Source organism: Salarias fasciatus, chromosome 18, assembly GCF_902148845.1.
Source record: "Salarias fasciatus chromosome 18, fSalaFa1.1, whole genome shotgun sequence".
NCBI classification, from domain to species: domain Eukaryota; kingdom Metazoa; phylum Chordata; class Actinopteri; order Blenniiformes; family Blenniidae; genus Salarias; species Salarias fasciatus.
Window position 1 is genome coordinate 4,539,329 of NC_043762.1, and position 19,831 is coordinate 4,559,159.

The 19,831-nt window shown below is 47.8% G+C and overlaps 1 protein-coding gene across 1 annotated transcript in view; it reads left to right on the forward strand.

The window, feature by feature from the left end:
* The first annotated feature begins 486 nt into the window (after positions 1-486).
* The window catches only part of myom1a (myomesin 1a (skelemin)), a 29,159-nt gene continuing 9,814 nt past the window's right edge, over positions 487-19,831 (forward strand). Inside the window, exons 1-15 of the mRNA XM_030114595.1 lie at positions 487-622; positions 3,771-4,063; positions 14,154-14,294; positions 14,371-14,557; positions 14,631-14,788; positions 14,902-14,994; positions 15,069-15,157; positions 15,949-15,993; positions 16,719-16,880; positions 16,970-17,131; positions 17,893-18,034; positions 18,164-18,363; positions 18,519-18,575; positions 19,370-19,494; positions 19,588-19,771. Of these exons, the coding sequence (XP_029970455.1) occupies positions 3,822-4,063; positions 14,154-14,294; positions 14,371-14,557; positions 14,631-14,788; positions 14,902-14,994; positions 15,069-15,157; positions 15,949-15,993; positions 16,719-16,880; positions 16,970-17,131; positions 17,893-18,034; positions 18,164-18,363; positions 18,519-18,575; positions 19,370-19,494; positions 19,588-19,771 (1,987 nt within the window). The 5' untranslated portion in view covers positions 487-622; positions 3,771-3,821. The remainder of the gene's footprint in view (positions 623-3,770; positions 4,064-14,153; positions 14,295-14,370; positions 14,558-14,630; positions 14,789-14,901; positions 14,995-15,068; positions 15,158-15,948; positions 15,994-16,718; positions 16,881-16,969; positions 17,132-17,892; positions 18,035-18,163; positions 18,364-18,518; positions 18,576-19,369; positions 19,495-19,587; positions 19,772-19,831) is intronic.

The following is a 19,831-nucleotide window of genomic DNA, read 5'->3' on the forward strand; positions in this document are numbered from 1 at the left end:
GATTGTTTCCATGATGCTTTGTGAGGCTCTAATGACCCCCCTCCCTCCAGGTGGTCTAACTTCAACCCGAACCCAGCTGCAGTTCCTCCATGTCTCCAGCAGGTCACAGCCTTCAGTCTCTATCATATCAGTATATAAACATAGCAATACATCAATATATCAATAGATAACAAGGCATAAACATATCAATATATAAATATAGCGATACATCAATATATCAATCAAACAATGTGAACAGAGAATGTCAGTGTTCTTGTATCGCCACATTGAAGTGAACTGAATCCTCCCCCCTCCCCCTCCAGGGCAGGGGTGTGGGGGTGGAGGAGGGTAGAGGGGGGGTGGAGGAGGGTAGAGGGGGGGTGGAGGAGGGCAGTGGAGGGGGTGGAGCGGCCCTCCTCAGCTCTCCTGACCCTCCTCAGTGTCTCAGTCTCAGGGTCTAAATTTAAATGTGTCCCGGCCTTAAAAGGTCCTGAGGGGGTCTTGGCATTCTGCAGAGTGGCAGCAGTATTTCAGCCTGTCCACGGCGCCCCCACCCTGCTGCTGACTGAGTCTGCTTCATCCACCTTGGACTAACACACCTTCTCTTTGGTTTACCTCCACCTGTGATCAGAGGATTCCCCTGGTGAGTACCACCACCCACTGATCAGGCCAGACCAGCCTCCGGCTCTCTTCTTCACACTACTGGGTTTTCTCCTGGATTTTCTTTAACAGTCACTTTAACCAGGTTAACTAACCAGGCTTGATTCTGTTGTCACGCTAATCTTCATGTTTAACAGCTGATTGATCGGAAACTCGAGGTCTTCATGCTGACTGAGCGGCTTCTCAAAGTGTGAGAGGCAGCCAAGCTGTTCAAAGATTGAGGAAAAAAGGAAGAGCCGTGCTCTTTGGGAATGAAAACATTCTCGCAGAGCATGAAACAAAACTGTGTCATGACTGCATGGACTGTGGGGGGATTGCTGTGACATGAAATTGAAAAAAAGAAACATTATGACACTGATCGGGAATTTAACACTGAGACCTTCAAATGTGACAAAGAGGAAACCAGACACTGTGGTGGTAGTGTGTGTGTGTGTGTGTGTGGGGGGGGTGCCCTGTGGAGGGACTGGTGGGAGGGCGGTGTGCTCTGAGGGGGGCTAGTAAGAGGGTGGTGTGCCCTGTGGGGGGACTATTGGGAAGGCGGTGTACTCTGAGGGGGCTGGTGGGAGTGGGGGTGCCCTCTGGGGTGCTGGGGGGTAGTGTGCACTGTAGGGGGACTGATGGAAGTGTGGCGGGCCTTGTTCGTGTGTGTGTTTGGAGTTTGGAGTTAGGGGGTGTTGGAGACTCTTTTGACTTTTGGTGGAGTTGGAGACTGTTTGCCTTGTGGGGTGGGGTAGTTGGAGACACCTTTCTCCTGTGGGGGAGTTGGAGACGCTTTGTCCTTTGGGGAGGGGGGGAGTTACAGACCCTTTGCCCCGTGGTGGTGTTGGAGACTCTTTGCCTTTTGGAGGGGTTGGAGACTCTTCTCCTTGGGGGGGGGGGGGGGGGTTAGAGACTCTTTGCCCCGTGTGGTAGTTGGAGACTCTTTGCCCTGTAGGGGGGGTTGGAGACTCTTTGCCCTGTGGCTGTTGGTGGGGGGGGGTTTGGAGACTCTTTGCCCTGTGGGGGGGGTTGGAGACTCTTTGCCCTGTGGGGGGGTTGGAGACTCTTTGCCCTGTGGGGGGGTTGGAGACGCTTTGTCCTTTGGGGAGGGGGGGAGTTACAGACCCTTTGCCCCGTGGTGGTGTTGGAGACTCTTTGCCTTTTGGAGGGGTTGGAGACTCTTCTCCTTGGGGGGGGGGGGGTGTTAGAGACTCTTTGCCCCGTGTGGTAGTTGGAGACTCTTTGCCCTGTGGGGGGGGGGGGGGGGGTTGGAGATTATTTGCCCTGTGGAGAAGTTGGAGACTCTTTGCCCTGTAGGGGGGGTTGGAGACTCTTTGCCTTTTGGAGGGGTTGGAGACTCTTTGCCCTGTGGCTGTTGGTGGGGGGGGTTTGGAGACTCTTTGCCCTGTGGGGGGGGGTTGGAGACTCTTTGCCCTGTGGGGGGGTTGGAGACTCTTTGCCCCATTGAGCCTTATCCTCACACTTTGAGACGAACTGAAACACTCTGACCTTCTGCTCATAGTTCGAGGCTCTTTTATCTCTGTGCTTCTCAGAGAAAAATCCAGTAAAATATCGGGGGGTGGTCTGATGAGCTGCAGAGAAACTGTAGACGATGTGAACTCCACTGACCTCTGACCTCAGGACAGAGCTGTGAGGCTGCAGTGAAGCTCTCATCTGGTTGTTTCTCTGTGACCCACAGAGAAGAACGGATCCACCCAGTCTTTTGGTTCAATCAGCAGAAAAGGACCAAGGTCGATGTGATCTGTGGTTTCAGTGAGATCAGCTGCTTCAGCATGACTGCTCTGAAAACAAGCTGTAACCAGCAAACCAACGCTACATCCAACCTAATAACCCTCATTAACCTTCAGTAACTTCTATTAACTGTTAAAAACATAAAGGAAGTGGAGGGAAGAGTTATAATTCAGGTGAAAACAGAATAAACCTGGTCTGACATGAAGGTCTCACACCTTCAAGCTGTTCAAAAGACTTTCTCGTGTTGCAGACTGTGTCTCAGGGTCACTGATGCAGTTGAAGCATTTCCTCACACTTCAGCAGTTCAGGTTGTTTTTGGTGTTGAGAGAAGAGGATGTGAGGATGCCTTGATTCAGCAGTTCAGTCTCAGCTCACTGAGCTGAGCTCAGAGTCAGGAATAAAGTCCTGACTTTAAGACCAGGATCAGGTGCCGGGTGGAAGGTTGGAGTCTTTCAGGTTGGAGTGAAGATCCAGAACAAGTGAGAAGTGAGAGCTGAAGGGAGGACAGTGTGAGCTGGAGACATTACCGCCCTGGAGCACAGGTTCAGTCACCAAGGAGAGGATGGCCCAGCGATACTTACACCTGCAATTATTCAACTGGAGCCAAAATACATTTTTAACCTTCAAAATAAAAGAGCACAGCCTGTAAAGTTTAGATATAAATGGTTTTATAAACTTGTATCCCATCTCTGAAGCTTCATAACCACACTCAGCACATCTTCAGCTTTTTTTTGTAGCTATTTTTAGCATTTTCTGTTTGTTTTTAACTGTTTCAGCAACTTGGGATTTTTTTACTCTGAAAATAAAATCAGGTTTTATTTTATTTAGACATTTTATTCCATTTTCAACATTTTTGTAACCTTTTCTAGTTTAGCAGGTTCTGATTTTTTTTAATCCAGTATAGTTTTTTTCACAATTTTTAGCAGCTTCAGCAGTTTGTTTTGTTTCAGCTGCTGTGATAATGACTCTTTGAGACATTTAGACTCTTTTACTTATTTGACCTCTTCTAGACATTTTAGCTCCAAACCATTTCTGTCTATTTCAGCCATGAGATGAGAATCACTTTGATGAAAAGAGTGCTGTGTCCAGAAAAATGAAGATCAGTGGTGTTTCATGATGGACTCTCTACATGCATCACAGTGGAATCTGGACGGAACCGCCTCAGAGGAGCTGGAGAGCCACATGTGGCTGCACAGCTCTCCGCTCACATTCAGCTTCAGGCTACATGCAGATGGTCGCTTTGCACAATAAAAGCTGCAGAAATCACACAGAAGCCGCCTGTAGATCCTCTCTAACCTGGTGCATGTGAGACTAGTCTGTAGTGTAGTTTAACTCATCTTAACCAGCCAACCTCACCTGTTGTGACCAACACCAACCCTGACAGTGAGATTGATTTGCAGCGCTGCGACGGTAGAGGACAGGCGTTAGAAGCCGGTGAGGTGGCCCTCAGGATGTCACAGGCAGTACAAGTGACGCAGAAGAAGCAGACTCACCAGACTCACCAGACTCACCAGGAGGTGCAGCGGGTGCAACAGGTGAAGCAGGTGCAGCGGGTGCAGCAGGTGCAGCAGGTGCAGCAGGTGCAGCGGGTGCAGCAGCAGCAGCAGCATCACTATGAGAGCAGCTACCACCTGAGCAGCAAGTCCTCTGTTCAGCAGCAGTCCTTCCTGTCCCACAAGACCAGCAGCCATCGGTAAGAGATGCAGAAACTCCCTGATCTGAGACCAGAGTAGAGCTCTTTAACGTGTCCACCACACACACACACACACACACACACACACACACACACACACACACACACACACACACACACACACCAAGCTTATTCAGCGTTTCACGGTCTTTAATGATGGAGGGTTTGATCTAACACACATCATTCTCCTTCAGACGTCCAGACGTTCCCAGCAATGATGTCCAAACCTGTAATTCACACAGTATTGCTTTTCCTTTGCTGAGCTTTCCCTCATTTTCTCACAGTGCATCCACCGCAGGAAATGGATTCTACTGGGTTTTTATGTGACAAAAGGAGAACGAGACATGCTTGTCATGTTTTCTTCACAAAGAAAACTGAGAGGATGTCTGCTTCACCGTGGTCCTGCTGGATAAGCTCCACTCTGTAACATTGATTGTTGTTAAGTGAATCTGGTAACACAGGGCACTCTGGGGACATCACTGCTGTGTAACTCAACATGGGGTTCAGCGTCGGCTCATCTGGATGTACTAAGGCTTTATTAGACTGCTGCATAGTTGTAATATAATTTAGTTTAGAGTCCCAATTGCTGTCAAACAGCATTTGGGATTCCATATCCATCAGCTAGTAAACCATGGTTGGTAGTTAGATAGGTTCACCTGAATCAACAGGATGTGCCGGGAGAGCTGAGCCAAAGGTAGTTGGGCTTCAGTCACAGATGGGGGGAAGATCACACGGGACTTAAATGTCACCAGATGATCGGGCTAGGTCTAGATTAACCAAAAACAAACTGAACCTAGTTGTATCCCATATAGGAAGGTGTGTCATTTGATTAATGTGGTCAAAGGATAACCTCTATGTTAATGTACAGCATGTTGAAATATTTCCAGAGGCCTCGCCTGTATTCTCCAAACTGGGTACCATTACACAACATTTTGAACACTAAACTAAATCATGCTACAGCTATCCTATAAAGTGTTGGTCTTTCACACACAGTCTCAATGAAACACATTGAATCTGCTGTTGGACTTTAACAAACGTTCAGGAGGAATCAAAGCTTTGAATATAAATCACTATATGTGTGTAAAATGTTCAAGTGACAAGTTGTCAGTCTCATCTACGGTTCGTCTGTCATCAGATGTGTCAGGCTGTAGCCTTCTTTCCAGTGAACTCAAGGTCGCTTTACAATGACATTCTTGATTCACTCCATCCTTGACGGTGGTAGGCTATACCTGTAATCACAGCTACCCTGGGGTAGAGTGGCAGAAGTGAGGCTACCAATCGCCGCCATTCGCCGCTCCAACCACCACCAACCCCTCACTCTGACAGGCTTCCTGGTGTTGCCTCGTGGTCTCTCATCTAGGTACAGACCAGGTCTTGTCCTGCTTAGCAGCCCAGATCTGAGGGGATCGGGCCTCAGCAAAGCAAACTGGCTGTAGTGTCTGGTGTGTCAGATTCTAGCGTCCAGTCTGTTAGACTGTGGCGTCCAATCTGTCAGGTTGTAGCATCCATTCAGGCTGTAGCGTCAAGTCTGACAGACTGTAGCATCCAGACTGTCAGGCTGTAGTTTCTGGTCTGTCAGGCAGCAGCATCCAGGCTGTCAACCTGTAGCTTCTGGTCTGACAGACTGTAGCGTCCAGTCTGTCAGACTGTAGCGTCCAGTCTGTCAGACTGTAGTGTCCGTTCTGCCTTTCTTCAAGCAGTAAGCACTCAGTGTTACATTCCTGCTACAAAATCTCAGAGGACTTTACTATGCGTGCAAAAACTAATTTTTAATAACTTTATTTTTTAAGTGTCAACAATTTTATGACATTTTTAGACCTTTTGGTTCCTTTCATAAGTTTTAGCCTTTTTGGGGATTTTTAATGCTCCTTTTCAAAACCATAGCTTATGATGGATTTGAGATCTGTGGTGATTTCTAACATTTTCTTTTAGCTGTTTTTAGCTGTTTGTAGTTTCATCGTCAAGCATTTTATTGGATATTTTCCTTCCACATTTCCAGTAAAGCTCAAAGCGTGGATGACGATGGAGGTTCTGCTGAACTTGTTTGTTTGGTTTCTTGGATGTGTCTTCTTTCTGAGAGGTTCGTTTAGAATCTGAGCGTTTCTGTAAAAAAGCAGCGAGTAGCTCTGGGAAATGTTGCAAACTGTTGGACGTGTTGGACTGGATGTAACCCCGACCCAGTGGATCAGTGGTTTCCCACACTCTGAGAGGTCATTTTGTACATGTTTGAGCCCGCACAGCGCCACAGCTGGTGAGCTTGCAGTGTGGAGGCTGTCCCAGCTGAGGGGTTTGAACCAGGGGCCTTTTTCTAAAAGCGCTCAAAGGAAGAATCTGAGCTGCAGAGCGGCTGCCAGATATATTCCTGGACAGCTGAGCTATTTCTGAGCCCAGGAGACGCTCCTGTCAGGGTCAGCTGGAGAGACTCCGTCAGCGGGTGGAGGTCGCCAAACTGTAAGCACAGTGGAGGAGGGCAGGCCAACACACACACACACACACACACACACACACACACACACACACACTCACTGATACACTGATATACAGTTCACAGGAACACCATCCACATGCAGACTGAATGAACTGATCAGATTGATTTCCAGGTTCTTGGACTTTCCTTGCCTTTCCATATCAGGATGTAAAGATGGACCTGTCCACAGGAAGGGTGTGAGTCTGATCAGACTTTACTTCTTGTTATGTCCAGGTAAACACATGCTGATGAGTTCTCCTCCGACAGCCACTCACTCATTTAAACCTGGCACATTAGCTGAGGAGTTCCTCTGCCTCAGTCCAGGGTCTCTTTAGGAGTGACTGGATTCTGTGAGGGAAACGTGCAAAATGAATATCCAGTTAACTGTACTTCCTGCTCTCATAGGTGCATACTATCTGCAGTGGGCACGATGATCCTGGTGTTTATGGGCTGGAGCAGCATTAAGCTAACTGGAATCAGATGTTCTCAATCAGTGTGAACCTCCTTTCTTTCCTCTGTGTGTGTGTGTGTGTGTGTGTGTGTGTGTGTGTGTGTGTGTGTGTGTGTGTGTGTGTGTGTGTGTAGAGACATGGACAGTATCACAGTATCATCTGGCTCCATCACTTATAGAGCGTCAGACAATGGAGAGGTCTGAAGAACCCATTCAGAGCTCGGTGTGGGTCAGTCCTGGAGGGTGGCGACAAGAACATTCTCCTATCTGAGTGCAGCATCTTTATGTAACTGGCAGGCACTGGGTTTATGAATGTAGAAGCAGAATGGTTTGTGGTGTTCAGTGTGTATTTTTAGAATTCACCACAGTTTAACACACATGCACTGAATCATCAGCCTATGAAGCTGAGTTACCGTGACGAGAACTCAGCTCCTCATATCCTTCATATTGAAATGTTCAAAAACAATCAGTACATCTCCAGGACATTTAAACATAACTCGGTGCTTCTCAGTCTACCTCTGTCATTTCATGTTTACTATTAAGAATTTTTTGAGATATGAAGACTAAAGTTTCCAAATTTATATTTCATTCATCCATCATTTTTGTAAACAATAGCTGTGCACGTGTTACGGCCCTAGGGCCATATTTGTTTGTGTGCTCTCCTGCCTTGCACCTCACCTCCCTTGTTCCCCAATCAGTCATGCCAGGTGGAGTCAATCAGCCACAGTATAAAAAGGTGGAGCTGCTGCCTGCCAGGGGGAGGGAGTTGACCAGTGGGTCCTGGCCTCCTGCAGCAGCACGTCCTGAGCCAGCTTGTTTGTTCTTTGCCCATTGTTTTCTTTGGTTCTTTTTCCTTTGTTGGACACCTCACCTTTTTTGCAAATAAACCACTACCTTTTTGAGCACCACACCACCCAGCTCCACTGCCTCCTCTTTTGCAACCTCCTGACCCGGAACTGACAACAGCCCTCGGCACGTAACAACATGTAGAAGTTAGCGACCAGCACACTGACAATCTTGTCCAAAATAGTGCTTTCCTCCCCTTCACATGGTGGGGTGGGGTCATGTTGATTGGTATGGTCCCCATCAATGTTTCATACTTTTGGCAAACATTTTCAATTACTCTTTCCACATATTGTTTTTTTTTTTTTTTTTTTTGGAGTTTCCTTCACATCCCTGGCAGCTACCTTACAGTGGCCTTACTGGAAGTTTGATCTCTGCACATGACATGCCAACATTTTCCTTCATATCAAAACCCTGATCAGCTGACACAATGTCGCCAGGCAACAGACTGTCCAGAACACCACTGTTCAGGGGGGTGTTTGTCACTTGTATGGCCTCCTCACCCTCTTGATCAGAAGCCAATAACTTCCTTGGGTGTGATACCAATCAGATATTCACGTGGTTGTTCCTGTAGGAAGAAAACATTTTGGCACGTGCTTTCAGGTTTGATGGCTTCTCTGAAAAATTCAAAGCAGTCAATAATCACTGCTCCTCTGTGCACAAAGGCCTCCACAGACTGATGAGGAATAGCTTTGTGCAGTGTCTCTATCTGGCCTTACAATGGCATGCTTGAGGTTTGCATTCAATGTTCTGTACACTGAGGAAACACGAAGAGATGAGCTACATGCTTTACAGGTAGATTTAAACTAAGCTGCATGAAGGCTAGTGTTTGAAATGGAGTCAGAGTTTTGTTTTGGGTGGACATGAGAGGCAGCAAAAAACTGAATAAAGCCATTAAGGTGACCAAGTTTGGTAGACCAGTGCAGTATTTTACTATATCATCATCTTCTCCAGAGAAGCCATCAGAGATCCTGAGCCCATCTAGTTCACGCCACAGCTCTCGCTTCTCTTTTAATAGACAGTTCAATTCTGCACACCTAAGGGTGCACAAGTCACATTCAGTCTGTGCAATATCCAGATTGGTGTTGTGGGACTCTTTGTCAGTGTGTAGCTGGAAACTACTGTTTCCTGCAGCCTCCTGTAGTCCTGGATAATTCTGTGGAAGGCTCCTGCTTCCTGCAGCTTCCTCGTCTTGCCGCTCAGCCTGATGGACCTGTGTCTCAGCTGCTGGCTGTTTGCTCTTCCTCAGTTGTTCTCCATGACTTGATCTTGCAGCTCGTGCTGAGTCTGTAGCTTTAATATCTGTGTGACCCAGATGTAGGGATGGAGCCCAGTCAGAGCCACTCTCCATCATCTAGTACGTTGGTTGGCCTACAATGGCATGAGAAGTTGACAGAGTGTTTCTCATATACTTTATTTGTTAAACGCACTGCATGTAAAACTATGAAAGAGAAACTGGCTGCTAGTTCATTGAGTTTTGGACACAGAGCAGTGAGAGCCACATCGTTGAAATATGTACAGTCTCAGCTTTCATATGGACTGTAGTTTGTACCAGCAGCATGAGCATCATATTAGCTGTCAGCATTTTCTCCAGCTTCAGCTGCTCTCCCAAATGAAGAGTTGTTCACTGGTTCAATGTCAGCTTTGCAACGTCAACATTACAAGACAGCTAAAGGGCACATAGGACTGATATTTATACAACATCTTACCTTAGTGAAAATGAAGGGAGTAAGTATACATGTGCGGGGATATTTTGTGGAAAGTGATGTCCTTGTGTCTCATGGCAGCAACCCAGGCAGCCCAATGTCTCTTCGTTATATCCTCAACTTGCAGTCCGGAGCGTCTTCTCCGGGATTAATGACAAATCTAAAATCACTATCTGCTAATCTACCCTTTCAACTACTTTTGCATCCTTTCCGCAACAACAATGACCAGTTTTCTCACACTAAGCGCAATCCTTGTCTCTGTTCGATGGTGTATTGTCCATCCTGCCATTTACCCCCAAACATGACGTCAACGACCCAAAATTCAATGTGGCATTGTGAGCGTTTTCAGTCACAGACCGCATTCATATTCTCCTCTTTCTCCTTTTTTGGGGCTTCCCTCCACACACACACAAATGTCACAAGAGTGAGTGCTCCGGCTGGCGTCCACTTGATAGGATGAATGTGGAAGATATTCCAAAGCTCTGAGAATGTGAGCCCCTTAACGGGAGCTTCTTGCGGATTACGAGGATGGAGTGCATCTAAAGGCTCCGTCCAGTTGGGTATGGTCCACCAGCTGTGTCTTACCGGGCTGTGTCCCAGTAGGAGTAAACCGGCGCTCTGTTTATGTTTTGCTAGTGAATGTTGGTGCTCTATTGATGCTTAATTTGCCATGGAGAGCCCACGCTTGTGACATTTTATTCTTGCGCATTCACTTTGACTCAGGTAGTTGCTGGACATGGGGTGAAACCCTCCATTCCTGCTGAGGAGCTTTCTTGATTTCGTGTCTGTGGCTTCTTTCCCCCGCCTTGGTTCAAGTTCTGATTCCAGCTGCTATCTGATGACTGGCAGTGTGAACATGGTGATGGACCACACCTTGTTCTTACCATTCAAATGACTTCTCAGGATTGGGTTCTTTCTCTTGAGGTGCTTTTTTGTGGGTGACATCCTTCAAGCCCCCTCAAGGTTTTCTAACCTCACAGGGGGTTGAGCTGATGCTGAACAGCAGTGGAGACAATTCATGACACTGAGTTGTCTTCCAGGGTCAGCTTCCACAATCCCATGGAGTTTTTAAAGGAATACTCTGAAGATTTTGGACCCACACCCTATCCCGATCATTTACAGAGTGAGATAAGCTCATAAATACCTTTTTTGTGTCCGTTTGTCCAGTGCCTGGCTAACAGCTGTTAGCATCATAGTTAGCTTAGCTCAACTACGGCAGGTGAAGAGGAAACAGAGCCGGACTGACAAAAGTGGACAAAATACTCCTTCCAGTGGTCCAGGGGATGGCGTATTAGCACGTGAAGTAAATCTGAATGGTTATAAAGTATTTTAAAAGACGTGTTTTTTTTTTCCAATCCGTTAAAATAATGTTTTGATCCACACAGACCTGCGCATGTACAGTGCTCCGCGGAAGGATATACCGGAGCACAGCAGTAGAAGCCATAGACTCAGCCGCTGTGCTCCGGTATATCCTTCCGCAGCACACTATGCTTGTGCAGGTCTGTGTGTATCAAAACGCTATTTTAAGGGATTGAAAAGAAAACACGTCTTTTAAAAAGTTTTATAACCATTCGGATTTACTTCGCGTGCTAATACGCCGTCCCCTGGACCACTGGAAGGAGTATTTTGTCCACTTTCTCAGTCTGGCTCTGTCTCCTCTTCACTTGCTGTAGTTGAGCTAAGCTAACTATGATGCTAACAGCTGTTAGCCAGGCACTGGATGAACTGATACAAAAAAGGTATTTATGAGCTCATCTCACTCTGTAAATGATCTGGATAGGGCGGGGGTCCAAAATCTTCGGAGTATTCTTTTAATGAAGACCTACTGTCCTGTTACAGTTCTGGACACTCCACTCCACTATCCATGAGTGCGGTACTGAGCCATAGACATTCTCATAATAAATCCAACTGTTCACATGTTGGTCTGTCTGTTCTTGCAGTCTCTGACAGCTGATCTGTCATAGTTGTCATAGCTGTTGTTTGGCTCCTCTGGTATCAGCATTTGGCCATGTGCCTGTTAATGTTAGCTGCTATGAAGCCTGACAGGAGCGTCCAGGGACAGCCAACTGCTGTCCTTGGGGGTCGACGTCCAGCATGTTTTAGGTCTCTCAGGTGCAACACACCTGACTGCTGTGTGGGGGGTTCCTTAGGGGACTTTTTTACAAGCTTGATGAGACAACATTAGATTCAGATATGCCAAAGTAGGTAGTTTTCTAAAACATTCAGGACGCTAGCCCTTCAGGACTGGAGTTGCCCATCCTTGTTGTACAGAAACAGCAGACTGGCATTTGAATGTTATGGTTTCCTTCTAGGGTTCTTCATGTGGAGGACTGTTCTACCTGTTCTGGATTAACCACTGTGGATGGGTCCCATTCCTCATCAGATGGTCAATTAGTTCATTTGCTCTGCTAGTTTCTAGTGAAGTCAGCTTCTTCGGTCAGTTTGTATGAATCACACTGAGGCCTGGTGATGTCCAACTCTTCATCTCACACTCTTTCTTGGCTATCTGCCACAGAGGTGTTCATGGATATATACATACAATTTTTTTTTTTTCAAACTCAGAGGTACAGGCCGCAGCAACTTCAGTGGGTGGGGCTAGCCCATCACCACTTCCTGGCTCCAGAGCCAATCATATGTGACTTCTGAGGTTGCCAAACAATCAGTGCAGCGTTTTATGTCTGCACCTCAAACCGCACTCCTCCAGCTGTGTTCCTCCGACTGTACTCTAAACCATCTAAACTGTCCTCAAATGGCAGTCTGCACATCCCCCTCCTCGAGGGAGGAGGGTTAGGGGGGTAAGAACATTGGTAATATAATGTTATTACACATTTGAGTTACACTTAAACATCCACTGAGAAAAATTGAAAATGAATTACTCATCATTATTATTATTAACCTTGCATAGCTGATGGGCCTGCCTGATTCAGTTCCTGAAATCCTGCAGATCCCTTGTCAACTTGTGAAATATTTCCGTGGCGGACATATAAAATTGTCCATCTGGCGTGTCAGATTAATATTACTTACCTTTTCATCAATGATTTATTGAATGTGGCTCTGGCACAGATTGTTCAGATCAGGAGTCTTTTCCAAAAGAGCAGAGCAGTCGTTGGAGTTTGTCTTTTTACCAATCAGACACCAGGAGGAGACATGAGGGAGACTGGAACCAGAGACTTAAAACTAAACCAGACACTTTGACAGTTTGTCAAAATATGCACCACTCCTCCTTGTCTCACTAGAGGGTGCCGTGTGGCTTTCTTTTCCTGAGCTGAAACACTTCCTCAGGTTTGTTCAGCAAACATTACTCAAAGGCAGCATGAATTCTGTAGATGACTTCTTAAGCTAGGTTTACACTAGCACGACTTTTTGCCACGATGTTGTCGTGGCAAGGCATGCCAATCTGGAGTCACGAACCGGCAGGCTCCCGCACTATTCACGACTAGTTCATGCACAGTTCACGGACAGTTCACGAATGCGCCCATCAGTGTCACAAACTGGCACGACGCATTCACGACGCATTCACGCATAGTTTGCGCATAGTTTACGAGCTTCCCGCATTGGCACAACATGGTTGTGCGCGCAATTACGCACGTCATATAAAAAGGGGGCTTCCCCAGCCCCGGGTCATTTTTGGATTTGCTGTGGAACAGACAACATGCTGAATGTCAGAGACACCATCATTGTGAAGAAGAGAAGATCCTGTACCTGCAGCTGCTCTGTGTTGAAGAGCAGCAGAAAAGGCGCTGCCGAGGGCCCCGAGCTGAAGGGGGTCCCAACGGACGGCTGACATCAGTCAATTTCAATGACAAATTAAAGGTGCTACACTTGATGCTGCAACGACAGTGTGTCGAAAATCCCCCACATGGGGCCCTTTTCCGGGTACTCGCCGGTGGCCACGACTGGCACGCATCCTCCCGCATTGTCCCGATGTGTTCACGAGGAGTTCACAGACAGTTGGCGCATAGTTCATGGCCCGTTCGCGATATTTTGTTGTGACCAAAATTTTGAACATTTCAAAATTCTCGTCCCAACATGGCACGAAGTTACGACGGGTTTACGCACACTTATGCACACTTCACGCCACTTTACGAGTAGTTTGCGACTCGATTCGTGCCAAATGCGTGGAACAGAATCGTTCAAGTGTAAACCTAGCTTAAGTTTCCACTTTCTCCACTTTGTGACGAAGCAGTGAAGGGCCTTGCGAATTGAGGTTGGATTATGTTCGCTGACAGGCTGATTGGTTGTTCCTACAGTTTAACATGATGACTTCCTTAAAGATGATTTTATATTAATCTGAGGTTGTTAGTTTTTGTTTTAAACAATTAGATGCACATACCTTTAAATAGATGAGAGAATATGTATCACTTAATGCAATACATACTGAACGTGTTTGACTCTGCTTTGTAATTAGTGCAGTGTTAATAGTAGCTCCCATACAACTCGATAGAAATGTGTTTACTCTTCTTTTCCAAGGATGTTGTTTATTGAATTATTTCTTTGTCAGTTTAAGTCTTTGCAGAAGAAAGAACTGTATTGTGACCAACCTGATCATTCTGGTCACTGTGTACTGTTTGTTCTGATTGTTGTTTCTGTGCAAACTCACTCTGGCGCTTTGTTCCCTCAAAGCCTGAAGGCTGTTGTGAAGACAGAGAAGGGCCAGGAGGTCGTTGAGCTGAGCCCACTGCCGAAGAGAGCCAAGCGTACCTACCTGGCGATGGACACGGACAAGGAAGTCATCGGCTACGTGATCCCGGTATTCAGAGCCGAGTGAGTACCAGAGGCAGTGGAGCGAGGGTCCGGGGAGGGCCGCCGTGCCTGTGCTCACCTCCTCCTTCTGTTCCAGTCACGATGTGGTTCGGGGTTTGATGGAGGCCCGTGAGGACGATGTGACAGAGGAGGGGATCAGTTATGTGGCCATGAGGAATCTGTTTGTGAGGGAGGCCCGGGAAGCTATGGAGGTCAAGGTGGAGAAGAAAACTAGAACCACACATATCAGGGAGTCTGCCGAACGAGTGGAGCTGGGAAAGACGGTACGTCCTCGCTTCTGTCCATTTCAAAAATAACTCCACCCCTTCACAGCCTGGCTGCTCCATCATCCTGTAGATGGAGGAATGGTCTGAGTTTCGTAAGAAGATGAACCCGGACAGCCTGACACACCGCCCCGAGTTCATCGTCAAGCCTCGCGGACAGACCATCTGGGAGGGCAACACTGTGAAGCTGCACTGCACCGTGGCAGGATGGCCCAAACCCCGGATCGCCTGGTGGGTTCCGCAGCTCATGAGAGTCCTTCTAAGGAGAATGTTTCTGTCCTGAGTTCTCATCTTCAACTTCATCACAACACTCAACAAAACAAACAAGCTGTTGTCTCTTAAAGGTACAAAAACAACGTCCTGATCGATGCCAAGGCCCACCCCGAAAAGTACACCACTGAGAGCAACTACAACATGCACTCCCTGGAAATCAAGAAGTGTGTGAAGCTTCATCTGGCTCTGCATGTCCTCACAGCAAGGCATCTCTCAAACCTCACTGCTTTACTTTCAGCTGTGACTTCCTGGACACGGCGCAGTACTGTGCCTCGGCCCTCAACATTAAAGGAGAAGTTTCATCTGTGGCCACCATCGTAGTGAAAAGTAGGTGATCATCAAATCTCTTCACCACATATCAGATCGTTCTCCTGAAGGCGGAGGCCAGGGAACACAGCAGGGCTTCACCAGCATCCTGCAGGCTTGCGGGAATGTTTCAGTATTCTCTGTCACATGTTTCGCTCAAAGCTCTGAAGCATTCCTGACTGAAAGAGACATTTTTGGGATTTTTAATCCAAATAAATTCACTAATTAAATTTATTTACAAAAACTGTATCTTTAGTTTCATCACGACAGTTTAGAATAGGAGACTTGTTTTTCTTCAACATTATAGCTTTCTACCTTTCTACCTTCCCCTTTCATGTGTGATTTTAGCTATTTCAGCTGTTTTTAGAGCTTATACCTATATAATCCCACTTTGACCCAGGAAACAAGACTCCTTTTGAAATATAGTCTAATGTCAAAATAAAACCCTTTTTTCCATATAATTGAGCTTAATGGAGCCACTGTAGAGGGGCTGTAGAGCAACATGTGGCTGCAGGTGACAGACTTCTCCATGCCTGTGCCTGCAGAGCTCTATCCTGCATGTTCTAGTTCTCTCCCTGCTTCAACACACCTGCTTGCATTAACAGGTTCATATCTGGCTCACTGGGAGCTCGGTGAGGCCACAATCAATAGATTCAGGTGTGTTGAAGCAGGGAAAGAGATAAAACATGCTGGGAAGTAGCTCTGCAGCAACAGGGCTGGAGAACACTGTTCTAGAGACATGATGTCTGAATGCCTGATGTGTCTGAGAACCGTTCCTGTCTGTGGTGACGGACATGTTTCTCCATCCACAGGGTTCCAGGAATGTGAAGAACCAGGTCCACTGGAACCAAAACCACGTGAGAAACCCTCAGATATGTTCTGTGTGTTTGTATTGCCAGTGGTGTGTACACACACACGCACACACACACACACACACACACACACACACACACACACACACACACACACACACACACACACACACACACACACACAGAAACCAGCGTTCTGCTGGATCATGTGGGACTGACAGTTCTTTTAAACATGGTGTGGTTATTAAGAAGGATTTACAGTGATGTATTTCTCCTCTGGTTCCTCTTAGAACTCTGCTGCAGTGTTTTTAATCAGCTATTGATTCTTCATGATAATAAAGAATTACAACAATCAGCTGTGGATGAACTAATGCATTGTTTGTACTCCTTTGTTATGAGTCTGAGTTCAGTAAATTCAAGATCTGCCTCACTCTGTTAGGTGCCACTGTCCCTTTGCAGAGAAAAAACAGTGTACAATCAAAGGAGAACAGGAAAAGCATCAGTCATTCTCGTATTGCCTTTGGTACTTTATAAAATGTGTTAGCATCTTCCAGGTTGTTGATCACCTTGAGCGTTTTGCTTCAGTGTTACGGTCACTAGCTGCTGCTGGTTAGCTCCATGCTAACATGCTCTCAGTCACATTTACCTGGCAGAAAGTGAAACCCTACAGCAACAAAGAGAAACTCAGCTCTGCTGAAATGTGAAATGTTCTGTGAGTGTAACCCTGGGCTCATAACAGCCTCATGTTTCTTGTCTCTCCATGTGTGCAGACGGATACTCGCCTGAACATGGAGTCACCTTCCAAACAACCATCATCGACAAATTTGAGGTGGCTTTTGGCCATGAGGGGGAGACACTGAGTCTGGGCTGCACAGTCATTGTTTATCCCACAGTGAAGAAGTACCAGCCCGAGGTGGTGTGGTACAGAAACTGTGAGCATGGGGGGGTGGGCAGATTTTTTGTAATGAAAGCTGAACCACACTTTCCACGTGACCACTGCACCTGTTGCCTGTCTCCCCAGCTGTGCCCTTGAAGCCCTCCAAATGGGTGCACACCCACTGGTCTGGGGAGCGTGCCACGCTCACCCTGACCCACCTCAACAAGGAGGACGAGGGCATGTACACGCTGCGCGTCAACACCAAGTCTGGATTCGACTCCTACTCTGCCTACGTGTTTGTTAAAGGTGAAGAGCAGCAGGCTTCATCTCCACCCAGCAGGTCTAAACCCCCCCCTCCCCCCGCGCCTCGGAAAGCCGTTACACAGCATGCCTGGAGGTCAAGGATAAGGTCATGCCACTGCTGGCCACCAGGCGGCAGTGCTGAGCTCTGTCTTCAAACCAGGAGCTGAAACCTTTCTGATGACAAGAGTCACTTTTAACTCTTTACACCAAATAAAATTCAGCCACAAAACCCCTTTGAATGAAGAGAACTCAGCTCATAAAGTTTAGTCTTGATTTGCATCCAAAGCTGTGACCTGCTGCATGTGTGAGGGTCCAGAACCAGAGCTCTCTGTTGACTTTTTATTACATCCTTATCTTTTACAGCTTTTGAGCGCTGAGCATTTTTTAATTACATTTTTAGCAGTTTTAGACATTTTTATCAAAGAAGAGATCTTATGAAGAATCCTGGTTTGTAAATGAAGCATAAAAGAAGGTAAAACTCTTTCTTTATATATAATGTATTGAAAGCTTCCTAGAGCCTCAGGATTCATGACCATGATTCATATACTGTAATAAAATGGCTCTGATTCTGAAGGCACTGTCTTAACATTTTCTGCCACTTTCTTGAACTCACAATCACCACCAGATATAAGTGTGAGCCTTGACTTGTGACCCCCAGCAGATCCTGGGAGGTCTGGGACTCGTACGTTGTGTTATTTGCAGTCGGTTGTCTGGACGCCATACGGTGAGTTGGATGAGAGCGCTCATGTCTCTGACCTGTGCAGATGCTGATGTGGAGGTGGAAGGGGCCCCCGTGGCCCCCCTGGATGTGCGCTGCCATGATGCCAACAAGGACTATGTGGTGGTGACCTGGAAGCAGCCGGCGGTGGAGGGCAGCAGCCCCATCCTGGGCTACTACATCGACAAGTGGGTGTGCCTTGAGTGAGAGTTGATTCTGGAGCTGGCGGTTTGCTTCCTGAGGGGACGCCTGCCTCTTCAGGCTGATGTGTCTGCAGCGGCGTCTTCCCTGACCTGCTGTGTGCGTCATGTCGGCAGGTGCGAGGTGGGCACCCACCACTGGGCTCAGTGCAACGAAAACCCTGTCAAGTACGCCCGCTTCCCCGTCACGGGCCTGGTGGAGGGCCGCTCCTACATCTTCAGGGTTCGGGCGTTCAACCAGGAGGGCGTCAGCCGCCCGTCCCGTGTGTCCGAGCCGGTGATAGCCATGGACCCCTCCGACAGAGCCAGCCTCAAAGGTGGGACACATGTTGAAACACAAGGAGTCCTGACAGTCAGTGCAGAGAGCAGGAATCAATAAGCTAATAATCATGAACACGAACCGCAAGAACCAGAAAAACAGAGCAGGAACACACACAATCCACAAAGGGTTAATGCATCTTATTTCCCACAGCTGGACCGTCAGCACCGTTCACCGGGATGATCAAGTTCACAGAGGAGGATCCCACCGGTACTGGAACCTTTTCACCCTTTCTCCTTTTCCCCTTTTCACCTTTTCACCCTTTCATCTGCACCTCCATTCATCCACTGTTCAGTTCTAATAGGAAGAGAAGACAAGAGGTGAAGAGGTGAACTCATTTTAGTCTCCTGGTTACTTCACTGACCTGGGAAGTTCTGACTGGGTGGTTTGAGGAGGCCAGTTTGACTGGGGATGTTTGACTGGGACAGATCGAGGAGGGCAGTTGGACCATCGAATTTGGACCAGAGCAGTTTCACTGGGGCAGTTTGACCGGGGTAGATTGAGGATGGCAGTTGACTGAGGCAGTTGGACTAGGTCAGTTGGACGGGGGAAGTTGCACCGGGGTAGTAGGACCGGAGCAGTTGGACCGGGGCAGACTGAGGAGGGCAGTCGGACCGGGGCAGACTGAGGAGGGCAGTCGGACCGGGGCAGACTGAGGAGGGCAGTTGGACCGGGGCAGACTGAGGAGGGCAGTCGGACCGGGGCAGACTGAGGAGGGCAGTCGGACCGGGGCAGGACACCTGTCAAGCTGCAGCTCTCCTTCAGATCACTGAGCAGTGACAATGAAAAGTATATAGAGAAAAAATTTTCTTGAATGTTTGATGTTTTTTCTCCTGTGGGCTCAGCAGTTCATGAGTTTTACCTTCCTGATGCTGACATAACACGTCTAGAGAAACCAGAACGTCAGTGCCCCCCACCCCCACCAGCTCTTCTCTGACTCACTCCACCCAAACACCACAACTCAGCATCACCTCAGGTTCAACAGCAGCGTCCTCTTCCCTCAGTGGGCGTCATCCCTGGAGAGCCCACCGATGTCGTGGTCACTGAAGCCACCAAGAGCTACGTGGTGCTGGCCTGGAAGCCCCCTGTGCAGAGGGGCCACGAAGGAGTCATGTACTATATTGAGAAGGTGAGAAGACACATTGAACAGCCATTCAGCAGCTGAGCAGAGCGACAGCACCGAGCAGCTCCCCGCCTCACGCCTGCTCTCTGTGGACCACAGAGCGTTTCAGGGTCGGACATCTGGCAGAGGGTGAACACCGGCATGCCCGTCAAGTCTCCGCGCTTCGCCCTGTTCGACCTGGCCGAGGGGAAATCCTACAGCTTCCGTGTGCGCTGCAGCAACTCTGCCGGCGTGGGCGAGCCGTCAGCGTCCACAGGGGACGTCACAGTGGGAGACATACTGGGTGGGTGAGACCCCCATGGCACAGCCCACCAGTCCGTCAGTCTCACACACACTCACACTC